This window comes from Astyanax mexicanus, chromosome 22 (assembly GCF_023375975.1).
Source record: "Astyanax mexicanus isolate ESR-SI-001 chromosome 22, AstMex3_surface, whole genome shotgun sequence".
Classification (NCBI taxonomy): domain Eukaryota; kingdom Metazoa; phylum Chordata; class Actinopteri; order Characiformes; family Acestrorhamphidae; genus Astyanax; species Astyanax mexicanus.
The window spans coordinates 26202664-26216050 of record NC_064429.1 but is presented as its reverse complement, the minus strand read 5'-3'; the positions used below and the strand labels follow the sequence as shown (position 1 = coordinate 26216050).

General features: G+C 41.5%; 1 protein-coding gene across 4 annotated transcripts in view; it reads right to left on the bottom strand.

The window, feature by feature from the left end:
* Positions 1-13387, bottom strand: part of fam172a (family with sequence similarity 172 member A) — a 288454-nt gene that overhangs the window by 94904 nt on the left and 180163 nt on the right. For all 4 annotated transcript variants that reach the window (XM_049470775.1, XM_007243895.3, XM_049470777.1 and 1 more), the window contains one exon: positions 3577-3693. In XM_049470775.1, the coding sequence (XP_049326732.1) occupies positions 3577-3693 (117 nt within the window). The remainder of the gene's footprint in view (positions 1-3576; positions 3694-13387) is intronic.

The window sequence follows — 13387 nt, the reverse complement described above, 5'->3', positions numbered from 1 at the left end:
CGATTCACCCTCTCTCTCTCTTTTCTCTCTCTCTCTTTCTATGTATGTACGTCTCCATCCACCTCCGTCTCTCTCTCTCAGCCAGCCCTGTCCGTGTGACGTCACTTGGCCTCTGTCTGAACCATTATCTTCGTATCACCTCTCCCACTGTGGGCTGATCTCCAAATCCCTCCACCTCTCCGCTCTCATCCCTTTATCCCTCCATCCCCCTCAGGAGGACAGGGGGAATAACCACCCCTCACACAAGAAAGAGGGAGGCCTCGGGACAGGTTAGCAAAGAGAAGGAGGGCGGCCTAACCTCCACAGCCACCTGCTGACCGCCGCAGGCAGGAGGAGACAGCTATGGACAGGAACGGACCACGGCACTGATTAAAGACTGACCTCAGCTCCTCTGATGCATCATCAATGATGATGTCATGTAGGAGCCCAGTTTCAGAGCAGTGTATGAGAGAAAGCTGCTATTTTCTTTATCATTAAAAGACTCAAATTCTAATTTCTTTATTTCTCAAATGATTTTTAGGGATGGGATACATTAACCCAGATAGAAGCATCGGATTGCAGTGCTAGTCTGACGGTAGACAAATGTACCAGGAACCAAATATGCTTAAAAAAGTGGACTGAGATACATACAGCTCTGGAAAAAAAAATAAGAGACTACTTAAAAATGATGAGTTTCTTTAATTTTACCAAATTAAAAACCTCTGGAATATAATTAAGAGGAAGATGGATGATCAAAAGCCATAAAACCAAGAGTGGCACAAAGTTATTCAAAAGCAGAGTGTAAGACTGGTGGAGGAGAATATGCCAAAACATGCATGAAAACTGTGATTACAAAACAGGGTTATTCCACCAAATATTGATTTCGGAACTCTTAAAACTTTATGAACATGAACTTGTTTTCTTTGCATTATCTGAGATTTAAAAAGCTCTGATCCTTTTTTTATTTTGACCATTTCTCATTTTCTGCTCTAAATGACAATATTTTTATTTGGAATTTGGGAGCAATGTTGTCTGTAGTTTATAGAATAAAACAGCAATTTTCATTTTACTCAAACATATACCTATAAATAGCAAAATCAGAGGAACTGATTCAAAAACTGAAGTGGTCTCTTTTTTTTTCCAGAGCTGTATATATACAGAAGTAGTTGAGGTTCCTAATGGTGTCCTGCACTAATAATCCATCTCATGCAGCTTGCATATTCTCACATAGTTTCCGCAGATTTTGCATAAATGTTGAAATATTGATAGCGCAGTTGAATGTTACAGCAGCAGTATGTGGACGAGCATTGCCGCCTTGTTGGCCGTCTCCAACAAGAATAAAGTGGGATTCATAATTGAAGATGATCCTCTGCTAGGGCTGGATGATATGGCAAAAATCTGTATCACACATTTCTTAATTTCAGTTCATATGATACAATTTCAATATCGATATGAAGAGTATAAATGCTCTGAGTATAAGTGCTCTGTCATGCATAGTATGTGATTCTTATTTAGTTTTTGTTGAAAATCATCCAATTAAACAGGATTTCTTACACTCTCTGTAATGGTCAGCGTTCTTTAAGTACTGGTGATATTCTCAATAAGCTTATTGTCAATACAATGACATTTTTTGTTTTACCACAATAAGATAAATTATTGATATATTGTCATATATTGATGAGATAAGTGTATTATATGTACTCTACAGGCTATTAAGCAGAGGTATGTGTTAAATCTATAATAAAAACAATCTTAACATCATTCAGGCCCTTTCAACACGACCAAGACCTGTAACACCAACTCCGCTGACCACAGTGAAGAATCCTTGTTCCCTGTTTATATAGAGTAATGCATGGGTGGATGTTCTCAGCGTGAGGGTTTTAACCCAACACCTGCTTTTACCCATTGTCAGTAGTATCTGCAGCTCAGGTCAATGGAACACGTGTCTACTGAAAGGATAAAAGAGAGGGAATGAAAGAGCTGCGTTTCTCCTTCATGGGGCTGGAAGTAGAAGGTTATTAAGGAACTTATTGTTCAGGCTAATCATCACAAATAGAAATCACTTAACATTCCAATTACTCCACACCATCTCCCCACCACCATCACCAGCTCTCCACTCAATCAGACATACTGCATCTAGCAGAAGAACAGAACATTACAGAAGAAGAAGAAGGCCATTACAACCTTGAAGCACTGCTGCCTTCTGCGGCCTGAGGATAGAGATGCATAGAGAGAGAGAGAGAGAGAGAGAGAGAGAGAGAGAGAGAGAGACTAACAGAGGGGGAGAAAGATATGGTGAGAAAGACTAATAGAGAAACAAGAAAAGAAAAAAGAGACAGAAAGACTAAAGAAAAACAAGAAAAACAGAAAGAAAAAACAACGCAAGAAATATGAAAAAAAGACAGAAAAAAAGACAAATATATAAACAAGCAGACTAATTAGAGAGAGACAGAGAGAGAGAGAGAGAAATAAATAGAGAGAGAGACAGACTAAAAGAGGGGGAAGAAAGATAGATTGAAAAAGACTAATAGAGAGACTGACAAACAAGAACAAAAGAAACCCCAGAAAAGAACAAAAACACGTAAAAGAAAAAGGAGAGAAAAAAAGAGACAGAGGGACGAAAAACAAAAGAAATAATAATGAAACGAGAAACAAAAATAAAAAATGAAACGAGAAAAGAAAAATGAAAAGACAGAAAGAAAGACACAAAAAAGGCAAATAGAAAAACAAGCAGACTATTCTAAAAAGAGAGGGATAGAGAGAGGAGAGAAAAGATAGGTTGAGAGAGACTGAGATAGATAAAAAAAGAACAAAACAAGAACAAAAGAAAAATGAGAGAAAGAACAGAAAGACTCAGAAAAAAAGACAGAGACAAAAAACAAGAAAATTATAGAAAGTAAAAGAGAGAGAAACAAAAAAGAAAAAAGGACAAAAGAAAAATGAGAGAAATAAAGAACAAAAGGAAAATAAAAAAGTGATAGAGGGACACAAGAAAAACAAAAGAAAGAAAGACAAAACGAGAAAAAAATAAAGACACAAAGCAATGCAAGAAAAATAAAAAGAAAGAAAGAAAGAAAGAATGAAAGACCCCTGACCTGGGTGGTCTGCAGTTTGCTGGCAAGAAAAGGCAACAGGAGTATAATATCTGTGTGTGTGTGTGTGTGTGTGTGTGTGTGTTGCTGTGTGTTTCTGTGTTTGAGCTTGGCATTTGCATCTCCGGCTCTCCTGTAGGCCTCGCTGGGGATCGGCCGGCTCCAATTTATGTGCATACTGAGGGTTCCCAGGTGCAGCGTGAGGACCCGAGGTCAGCAGCTAAATAAAGCTAGCGTGCTAAAGGAACGCGCCGCGGCCTTCAGCTTTGATTTCTCATTGACATCTGACCAAACAGACAAACAAGAGTGTGGCATTAGAAACACGGCGCGGGCGTCTGGTGGCAGGGGGCTCCGCGGCACGTCTGAGCGGTGAGTGAAAGGCCACTGTGGTTGAGCTGATGATGTACGCGGTCAATATCGGAGCAGGTGATTGTTTTTGGGGGGTTTGGGGAGAGGAAATGTGATGAGATTAGGGTGGTGATTTGGAGAGACGGGCACGGTTTACCTCCTTTAGCCAGTCTTGGATGGTCCGGCTGGCTTCCTGGTGCCACACGTTGTGGACGGAGTCGGTCATGGCGACGGCCGTCACCCGGGACTTCACCTCGTCTTCCCTCTGGATCATCTGAGATAAAAATGAAAGGGTTGGAGAGAAAAAAGGAAAGAGATTATTTTTAGATAATTTTATTGGTTTCATTAACATAAATACTACAAAAAAAAAAAAAAAAAAAAAAAAAAAATATATATATATATATATATATATATATATATATATAAAGGCTGAAAATATTAGCAAATCAGGTCTACCATAAAGTCCAGCTAGTTTCAAACAACATTGGTTAATTTTAGATGGTTAAGATGATTGAAGAGCTGGTCATCGTGACAAAAACACACCCTATATTGGTAAGACAGTTGGTTAACCATCTCTTGGCCAATGGAGGATGGTCAAGCTTGGTAATTCTGGGTGTATAGATTGGTAATGCTGGTTGGCCTACTTGGCGGACCAATCTGATCTTGCTGCTCTTGCTACTCATTATTGTCAACCAGCTTGGTCACGCTGGTCAACTAACCTGGTCTAGATGATCATGCTGGTCAACTACCTTCAACATGCCGGTCAACTAACTCTGATAAACCTGGTCAAGCATGACTGAAATGACCAGGTTGACCAGCTTGGTGAAGCTTGACCAATTTAATCTTGCTGCTCATTCTAGTCAACCAGTTTGGTCTTGCAGGTCAACTAACCTGGTCTAGATGGTCATGCTGGACAACTAACCTGGTCTAAATGGCCATGTTGTTCACCTAACCTGGTCTACCATCTTTTTGTTCACCATCTTCATCATGCTGGTCAACCAACTTGGTTAAACCTGATCATACATGGCTGGAATGACCAGGTCGACCAGCTTGACCAATCAGGCTGACCAATCTGATCTTGCTGCTCATTTTAGTCAACCAGCTCTGATTGTTGGTCAACCAACCTGGTCTAGATGGTCTACCATCTTGCCGGTCAACCATCTTCATCATGCTGGCTGACCAACTCTGAAAAACCTGTTTAAGAATGGCTGGAACGACCAGGTTTATCAGAGTTGGTGAAGCTTTTCTTGCAGGTTGACCAATCTAATATTGCTGCTCTTGCTGCTCATCCTTGTCAATCAGATTTTTTTTCTGGTCTAGATGGTCAGGCTGGTCAACCAACTTTGGTAAACCTGGTAATGCATGGCCAGCATGATCACAACCAACATCATCAGCATGAGTATTATCTTCAAGCTGGTTGGCGCGCATGACATTGGCCAGATTCATCATGCTAAAAGACATTGAAACAATTAACCTTAAATAAACACACCCTAAGCTGGTCAACCTGGCTGGTCGTGGCTGGCATTAGGCATGGTGCCAGTAGGTTCATGTACATGACAATAATGTCTACCAGGACTAGGAATGGTGTGCACATCAGCAAAGGGTGCAACTTCCTAGAAGTAGCTGAATGCATTAATTAAACACATTTTTTGGGCAAATAAAAGCAACAAAAAAGCAACAAAAAAGAGATTTTCCACAAACTGGCCTGTATAACATGCGCTGTGCTCAGCCCCGCGGAGTTACCCCGAGATGCTAAAAGGCCGTCACTAAGATAAAAGAGCTGGGGAAGGAGACAGGTCTGACAACAATAGGTTAACAATCACTTCACTTGATACATTTTATAGGGACTACAGCTGGGGCCGGTGCTACATCAAAGTGTCGGCGGCCATTTGAATACAGTGCGTTCCCTGAGCTCGGTTAAATTAAAGGGGGTGTAGAGAGATAAATGGAATCTATTAAGGCACTAAGGACTAATATATCACTCTGTTGATAAGGTACTCTCAGGAGCATCCTCATAAAGAAAAGGGGAGAAAGAAAGAAAGAAAGAAATAAAGAAAGAGAGAAAGAGAAAGCAGGTAAGACACTTACACTTAGACTTACACTGGCGCACACATTCCTCCGCATTCACACAGCTCTTACGGACACATGTGCGGGGCTGAAATACCTCCCTCGGCCTCCATAGCACCCGGGGGAGCAGCAAATTCGACCTTTTAAAAGTCTTGCGAGTGTCAGTCAAGCCGCAACATAATGCCGCGCGAATGTAACCCAGCCCGAAGACGGTCTAGACACCAAAGTCCCAGACAAAAACTATAAAACAAGGCAAGTGGTGAAAGCAGCACGCACGCCATCACCGTCAACGACACGAAAAAGAAAAAAGAAAACACCCTTGAAGGGCCTGTATAATAAGTGTTCCAAGTGCTCCAAGCTTTAGTGTAACACAAATGGCATGTAAAACCATAAATAAGCTCATGTCATGACAAACAGCCCGGGATCATGTAAACAAAACCTCAGAGTAAACATGGCAGTCGCTTAAGAGGGAAGAAACCAAGCAAACCACAGAGGAAATCTGCTGTCTGTTTCCCATTGGGAACGCAGCCACATGTGCATCAGACTTCCAGCATCATGTGCGTCTGATTGATGTCCTTCAGCGGCTGCCAGCTCCGAGTGCTCGCAGTGTACACACACACTCGCGCGTGCTTACAGTAACCCGTACACAAACAAACAAGGCGTAGCGCACACTTAGCGCCGAGTGTCTGTCTACCTTCGCGAAGAGGGTAGACAGACCGAGCTATAAACAGCCGAGATGTTACTACATGAATGAATGTAAACCGGCTGAAGAGTAAAAGGATGAGGAAATGAAGTGAAGTGAGAAATGGATACATCTGATACGACTAAAGTGACTTAACAAATATGTGGGGAAAAAAAGCAAAAAGCTTTTGTTCCAAGGTTTTTTCACTGCAGAATATGAAGAAATGATTTCAGAAAAATGAAGAGAGAAAAAAATAATCTAATATGCTTCCTGTTGGCCAACTGAAGACTATTTTGTACTGTACTATACTCTGGATTTTTGACTTGCCAATGATAGCCGATTAAGCTACAACCACAGTTCCGCTCAGTAACCCTGCATGCTCACTAGCAGGCAAAACAGAGCAAAAACAAACCATCAGTTATTTCCTAAGTGAGTACACAAGTTGTAGCCACAATTTACAGAAGTGACAAGCGCAAGTGCAACAACAAAGAAACAAGCTACAAATCGAGCAAAGATTTTTTTCTGCTTTATGCCAATGCATTTTTGATGTGGTGAAGTAATATTTTAAAGGATTGGCTCCAACAAATTTTTCGAACCAATCGTATAGATATGGGGGTTCCAGGTCCTCAGCTTTGGAACTTTGAACTTCTGTCTTTACCACATTGCTGTGATAAGTAAAGAAACTTTATCTTAAGAAATGAAGGTCAGTCAATCTGAAGAAAAAAAAAATCAAGAACTTTGAAAGTGTCCTTAAGTGCAGTCGCAAAGACCACATAAAAACAAACAAAATGATGAAACTGGCACTCATCAGGAACGCCCCAGGAAAGGAAGTCCAAGAGTTCATCAGAGTTACCAGCTAAGAGCCACCTAAATGCTTCACAGAGTATTTTGATTTGTTGAACACTTTTAAGTTACTACACGACCTAAACTTCGGACTGGTTCTGTAAAGGGACAGTTTAAATAGTGATACACATACAGCATTTGATTGAGCTACTACACTTTCTGGTCAGGAGACTTGCTGCAAAGAACTTTCTCAACAGCCCTTTTTGTCTTTGGTTCAGAGCACAAGAGCATCCAATTCATCCAAAAAAGAGCTGAAACTCAGATTCCCTTGATTATAAAATAAGTTGATGGTCAATCTCAAGTCTAGAGAAGTCAAATGCAATTTCTAGGCATGGCTAACGTTAAGCTACATGTGGAAAATACACCAAATCTTTCTTTGAGTTTGACTCAAAATGTCCCACCCCCTGATAAAAAGACATTCTGATTCTGGTTCTTGTGCAAAGTTTTTGACTCTCTTTTCCAGATTGCAGACACATTTAACCCAGTAAAATCCGGACATTTGGTGTGTAAATGTTCTGGTACACCAAATGCAGAAGGGTTGATACGATGTAACAGTGAATACTGGCCTACTTTCAAGAATATGAGCCGTTCTTTTTTTTTGTTTTTTTTCTTGTTATTTTTTTCCAGATCTCATCTTGACTTCCACAGTTCCCCTGAACTTTCATTACTTAATAATACTCTGAACAGTACACACAGCAAACTGAACAGCCTTCGCTTAAAACCTTCTTCTAGCTTGTGGGCATTGAAGACTTTTACGGTTGTTTCAGGGACCCATTTTGTGTGAATACAGTACAATATTTGAAAAGTCAAAGTAATATTTAGAAAAGCTTAGAAATGTGTCCATTTGCACTAAAAAGGCATTTAAACCTTGCCTTTAGAGTTGGTCGCTGACTTCTCTATGAACTCTGCAGCCACTGTATGGACTCGTTACACTACGTTAATGACTTATGGCTTTTAAATGGGAAAAAAAATAGTTGACATAGCAGAGAACATAGCTCTACTGAACTCTGAATTTTCAGGATTCCTGAGTTAATAAAGCAATGGTAGAATGAATAAGCAAACCGGCACCCTTCGAATGAACGAATGCTACGGTTTCCATTCCCACACACAGCGCCAGTCTCTCTCTCAGCCTGCCAGGATTAGCGGTTAGCATTGAGCAGGCTCGTGTAGAGTGGGTGTGGAAACGCACTGGGCAGCTGCTGCTCATCCATCTCCAGCCCAGAAACAGCACAGCAATGAAAACATGTGCAAATACTTGTTGCGCGCAGAAAAACCAACAGAGACAGATGTTGAAACATTTGCTCTCTCGCTCCTACCCTTCTCTCGGCTGCACTTGAGCATCTGGCCTGAGGAAGAGATGAGGAGGGGAGAACGAGTGGCCTAAAGAGGCATAAACCATGACTGACGGAGGATGAGGCCTGAACAGGGAGCAGGAAGTGTGGAAGAGATGGACGGACTACGGCTGAACAGCTGGGATAAGGGTAACAGGTTCCTATTGGACTTGTTCTACTCATCTCTAACAAGAATAACCAGTGTGAACTGGGTAATAACTGGACAAATGTCAAATTGACATTCATATTTCAGCTACAATTTTATAATTTTATAACAATGGATCCCATCAATACACCCAAAATAAACAAGTAACAATTAAGAAAATATTGGTTAATTTTTGTAAAAATTAAAAAAAGAAAAAAAAAATGGATTTGTGGAAAGTTGAACAGGTGAATTAGGCCTATTTTGTGGTACCATTTGTAACAATAACTTAACAACTATGCAACTATTATGGAAACATTTTCTTTCATTTTTGTGCCTATTCTCTCCCTTTAAGAGTATATAGTGCTTGGACCCCTAAAATTGCCACTCCTACCTGCTCTGAAAATAAGAGATTACTTAAAAATGATGAGTTTCTTTGATTTTTACCAAACTAAAAACTTCTGGAATATAATCAAGAGGAAGATGGATGATTACAAAACATCAAACCAAACTGAACTGCTTGAATTTTTGCACCAGGAGTAAATGTATAAAGTTATCCAAAAGCAGTGTGTAAGACTGGTGGAGGAGAACATGCCAATATGTATAACACTGTGATCAAAAACCAGAATTATTCCGCCAAATATTGATTTTCTGAACTCCTAAACCTTTATGAATATGTTATGAATGTGTTTTCTTTGCATTATTTAAGCTCAGCATCTTTTTTGTTTTTTTCAGTCATTTTTCATTTTATGCAAATAATGCTCTAAATTACAATATTTTTATTTGGAATTTGGGAGCAATTTAGTCCGTATTTTTCTCCTCCACCAGTCTTACACACTGCTTTTGGATAACTTTATGCCACTCCTGGTGCAAACATTCAAGCAGTTCAGGATCCTCTTGATTATATTCCAGAGGTTTTAAATTTTTAACTTTTTAAGTGGTCTCTTACTTGTTTCCAGAACTGTATTTAAGCTCAACACATGAACAACAATGCGAACAGCCTTTAATAACTTGGGGCACATAAGCGACACAAGGAAACAACACATTTTGGATGTGGAGCTCAATGTTATACAAAGTGTGCTGTAATTTCTTAGACTAAACTCATCCTATCCTATCAGGAAGAAAAATATCACATACAGTATTTCTGCTACATCTTGCTTTTTGTAATATTTCAAAATATTCTTTTTTTTATTATTATTTTTTTTTTAGAAATACTTTAAAAACAATAGACCACCAGCAGTATCCTTATTTTTATTTCTCGCTAAAAACCTGTCAGCTTACATGCTCCACCAACCCCCCACACTTCACATCTGTCCTCTCTCTCTCTCTCTCTCTCTCTCTCTCTCTCTTTCTGTTTGACCTCCTGCATGACCTCTACCATAAAATAAGCATTTAGTACTTTGAGCTGCTGCACATTATGTAGAAAGCTAATTGCTTGACTTTCGGCATTCAAAATCATTCAGCATTTTACCTGACGGAGATGCCATCTATTTCTTTTTTTTTTCTTTCTTTTTTTTTTTTGTTATTTCCCTTCACATACCTGACAGCACACAGTGTGAGGCATGTGCGTACAAACACACACACACACACACACACACACACAAATACAAACTTGCAGATACACACGTATATAAAAATTTGAGTTCAACAATAAGACGGGAAGAGCGGGGAGACGTCTTTCTTGTGTGGAGATAAATACTGTGCCATTTCAGCCTTGGCAGCAACAAAGGCAAAGGCTCTCCACAAGACTTACATCTAAACACACAGGCAATAAGACAATTATTTAGGGCTTTGATAATTACGTGTCAAAGGCAGCGCAAGTCACCAGATAATTAGGTGAGAACTGAATGGTAATCCACAATGGTGTCCCTGGGGGCAGGGGGAAAAAAAAAAAGAGGAGGAAAAAAAAAAGAGAAGAAGAGAAAAACACATCTCTGGATGAACGCAGGCGGAATAAAGTAGTAAATAAATAAATAAATAAATAACAGGCTTTTAAAGGGAGCTTGCTAAGCAGCGAGAAAAGCATCACAAAATAAGCCTCACCGTGCTTAAAGATACAGGACACACACACGCGCAACACACACACGCACACAAACACACACGCGAATCCAGATGCAGGCTGATTCAGGAAGCCATGCTGTTCGCATCGTTGCTGAGCGCAGCCTAATGCACCCAAACTGCTGCCATAATCCAGACGACCCACTGTGTGGTAAAATGAAGCTTAAATATTTGATTGATTAACTGTCCAATTACGGCCAGCGAGAGCAGCAACTGCCACATATGCTCCCGCAAACACTCAGAGGAGGGTTTTTTTTTTTTTGCATGTGTGTGTGTGTGTGTGTGATTCCATTTAAAGCTCGTGGCGAACGCTCCCAACAAACGCCCGGGCAAATACAATCACTTTCCACGTCAAGCTCGGCCTACTATAGAGCAAAGCAGGCCAGTGGAGAGTATAATAAAAAGCAATGGTAGACCACCCACACTACAGTGTTATGGGTTTAGCAGGGTTTAGCAACACTTCACCTGAAAGCTATGAATGCTGCGTAGGGCATGCATAGCCAGGAATAACAGATTTATGAATGCTGTATACTGAGTATTTATGTACAGTACCAGTTTCAGTGTTTAAGCAACAGTGCTTGAGGATATATATCTACGCCAATGGACCTGGTGGAGTGATGAAAGCTCAAAATGAGGAGACTTCAGGTAAATGCCTTGTGTATTTCTATCTTGGAATCTTGGCAACAGAAAAAACACAGGCGCTCCACTGACTGAATACAACCAAGGCAGACGTCAAAAGTCAGACGTTCATTGCTATCTTGGCAGTGAACTGTTAAAACAGGCGCTTCTCCCAACACAAGTACACACCGGCTGGTTACAGAAGACATGTACAAAACAGTGTAGAAATCCACTAAGAGTATTTGTACATGCATTTTGCGTGTTATGAGCAACGCAAGGAGTACTTTTCCTGTTGTTATGATAGCAAAGACACACTGACATGCCCTAAATCAAGCTGCATAGTGCACAGCTGATGGTTTGCCTATAGATCTCCGAAATAGGGGCCCTATATGACAGTATCTACAGTGTTATGACTTTAGTAACACTTAATTTGAAGGCTATGAAGGCTGCAAAAGCACTAGATAATAGATATATAAATACTTTACTAATTTATTTGTTGTTTTTTTCTTTATCCCTTTTACTCCCATTCACTCCAATTCATTTTACTCCTAAAATAAATTCAAACGCCACCCAACTGCAGCATGCCCTTCTTCAGGTCAGGTCCCCAAGCTTTAATATAGTACAGCCTTTTGGACTTTTTCACAATGTCTTTCCTTTGCATTGACTCCAATTCATTTTCATTCACGCCCAAGACATAGGGTTTCATTTGCTCCAGAGTGACCAAATTGCATGTACTGCTAATTTATGGCTGATTTATGACTCAAAAGCTCTCATGCAAAGCCATACTACTCACTCTGATCTGTCTTTTTTTTTTGTCATTTTTATCCCTCGTTTCACCCATAAAGCTGCTTTTGGAAAAATGGAAAACCTTTATAGTTTCCACAATTCGATTTATAATTACGGCATATGCCTTTGAATTCACTGCACAGGTAGCCGAAAGACTACATCTATTAGTGCAGTGTGATGATACTGTCTGGCCAAGGAATTGAACCCAAGTCAACTCCATGGTCAGGTAGGTGGTGTTGTTATCCACTACGCCCAAAAAAAAAACTAGCAAAGACAACCCATACACACACCAAAAAAAACAGCTATGAGCAGCTTTGCCACTCTTAATAATCCACTTCAAGGACATTCAGGTTGTTAAGCTAGCTACTAAATGCTAGCAATTAACCGCTAATTCCCTGCTATAGTGGCTAATATTGAGGGTTTAAACTTAATATCGCTCAGTTAGCTACACCACACTAAACTTTGCACTGACCCCTCTAAGCCCACCTGACCTCTGAACCTGCTGCTAGTGGAAAGCTGAGGTCTGGTGCATTTCACTGGCTTCAGAGGGCACGAGGGCAGCCCTCAGCCCTGGCCTATGGCCCTCGGCCTGGGCTGGAAAAACAGCAGCAGCTGCCCCCGGGGGGCTGCAACACCCTCCACAGGAAGAGACAACACTCGCGCTTTCCCCTGCTTTGAAGCCCAGGGCCTCGAGCCTGGCCATTCTTTGTCTTTAAGGCAGGAAGGAAAGCCTAAGCACCAGGATGCTACGAGGCCCCGGGGAGCCGCCGCCGCTGCTGTTGCTGCAGTGCGAGTGTGAGGAAGAGTGAGAGTGGGTTTGATTGTGATTGTGTGAGGTGAGCTTGTGGGGGGATTCAGGTGTCTATATTGTAAGTGTATATAATGTAATCGCGAGGCTAAGGTCACATGCATTTGGAAGTGGCGCAGGTCGTATTTAGCAGGGAGCAGCAGCCAGGGTTTGATTAATGAACGTCAGGGACAGCAGACGCTGCAACAATAACTTCCTCCACCGCTTCCTGTTGCTGAATGGGCCGCCACGTGCATGCGGGACGCCGGCGTCCAGGGTGTGCGCTGCCGTGTGTGTGCATGTGTTGGTGGCGGACGGGTGTGGGTGGACGGACGGACATGAGAAGGATATCAGTGAACCCCTGAGAGTGGCAGGCGAGGGACAAGGCATGAGGGCAACACACACACACACACATACCAACACATACCAACACACATACACACGTCAGCAAGGGCGGCCGAGGAAAGGGAAGCCGGGTAAATATTTACTGACACAGCACAAGTGGCGAGCGCTCGACACCTACTGGAAACAAAAGCAGGAGGAGAAGGAGCAGCATGCCAGGAAAGAGCCCCAAACAAGAGGAAAGAGGGAGGCATGCGCTGGACGGCTGCAAGGAGGAGGGAGCGAGTGAGGCCGGTGGGGGGGGGGTGGAGG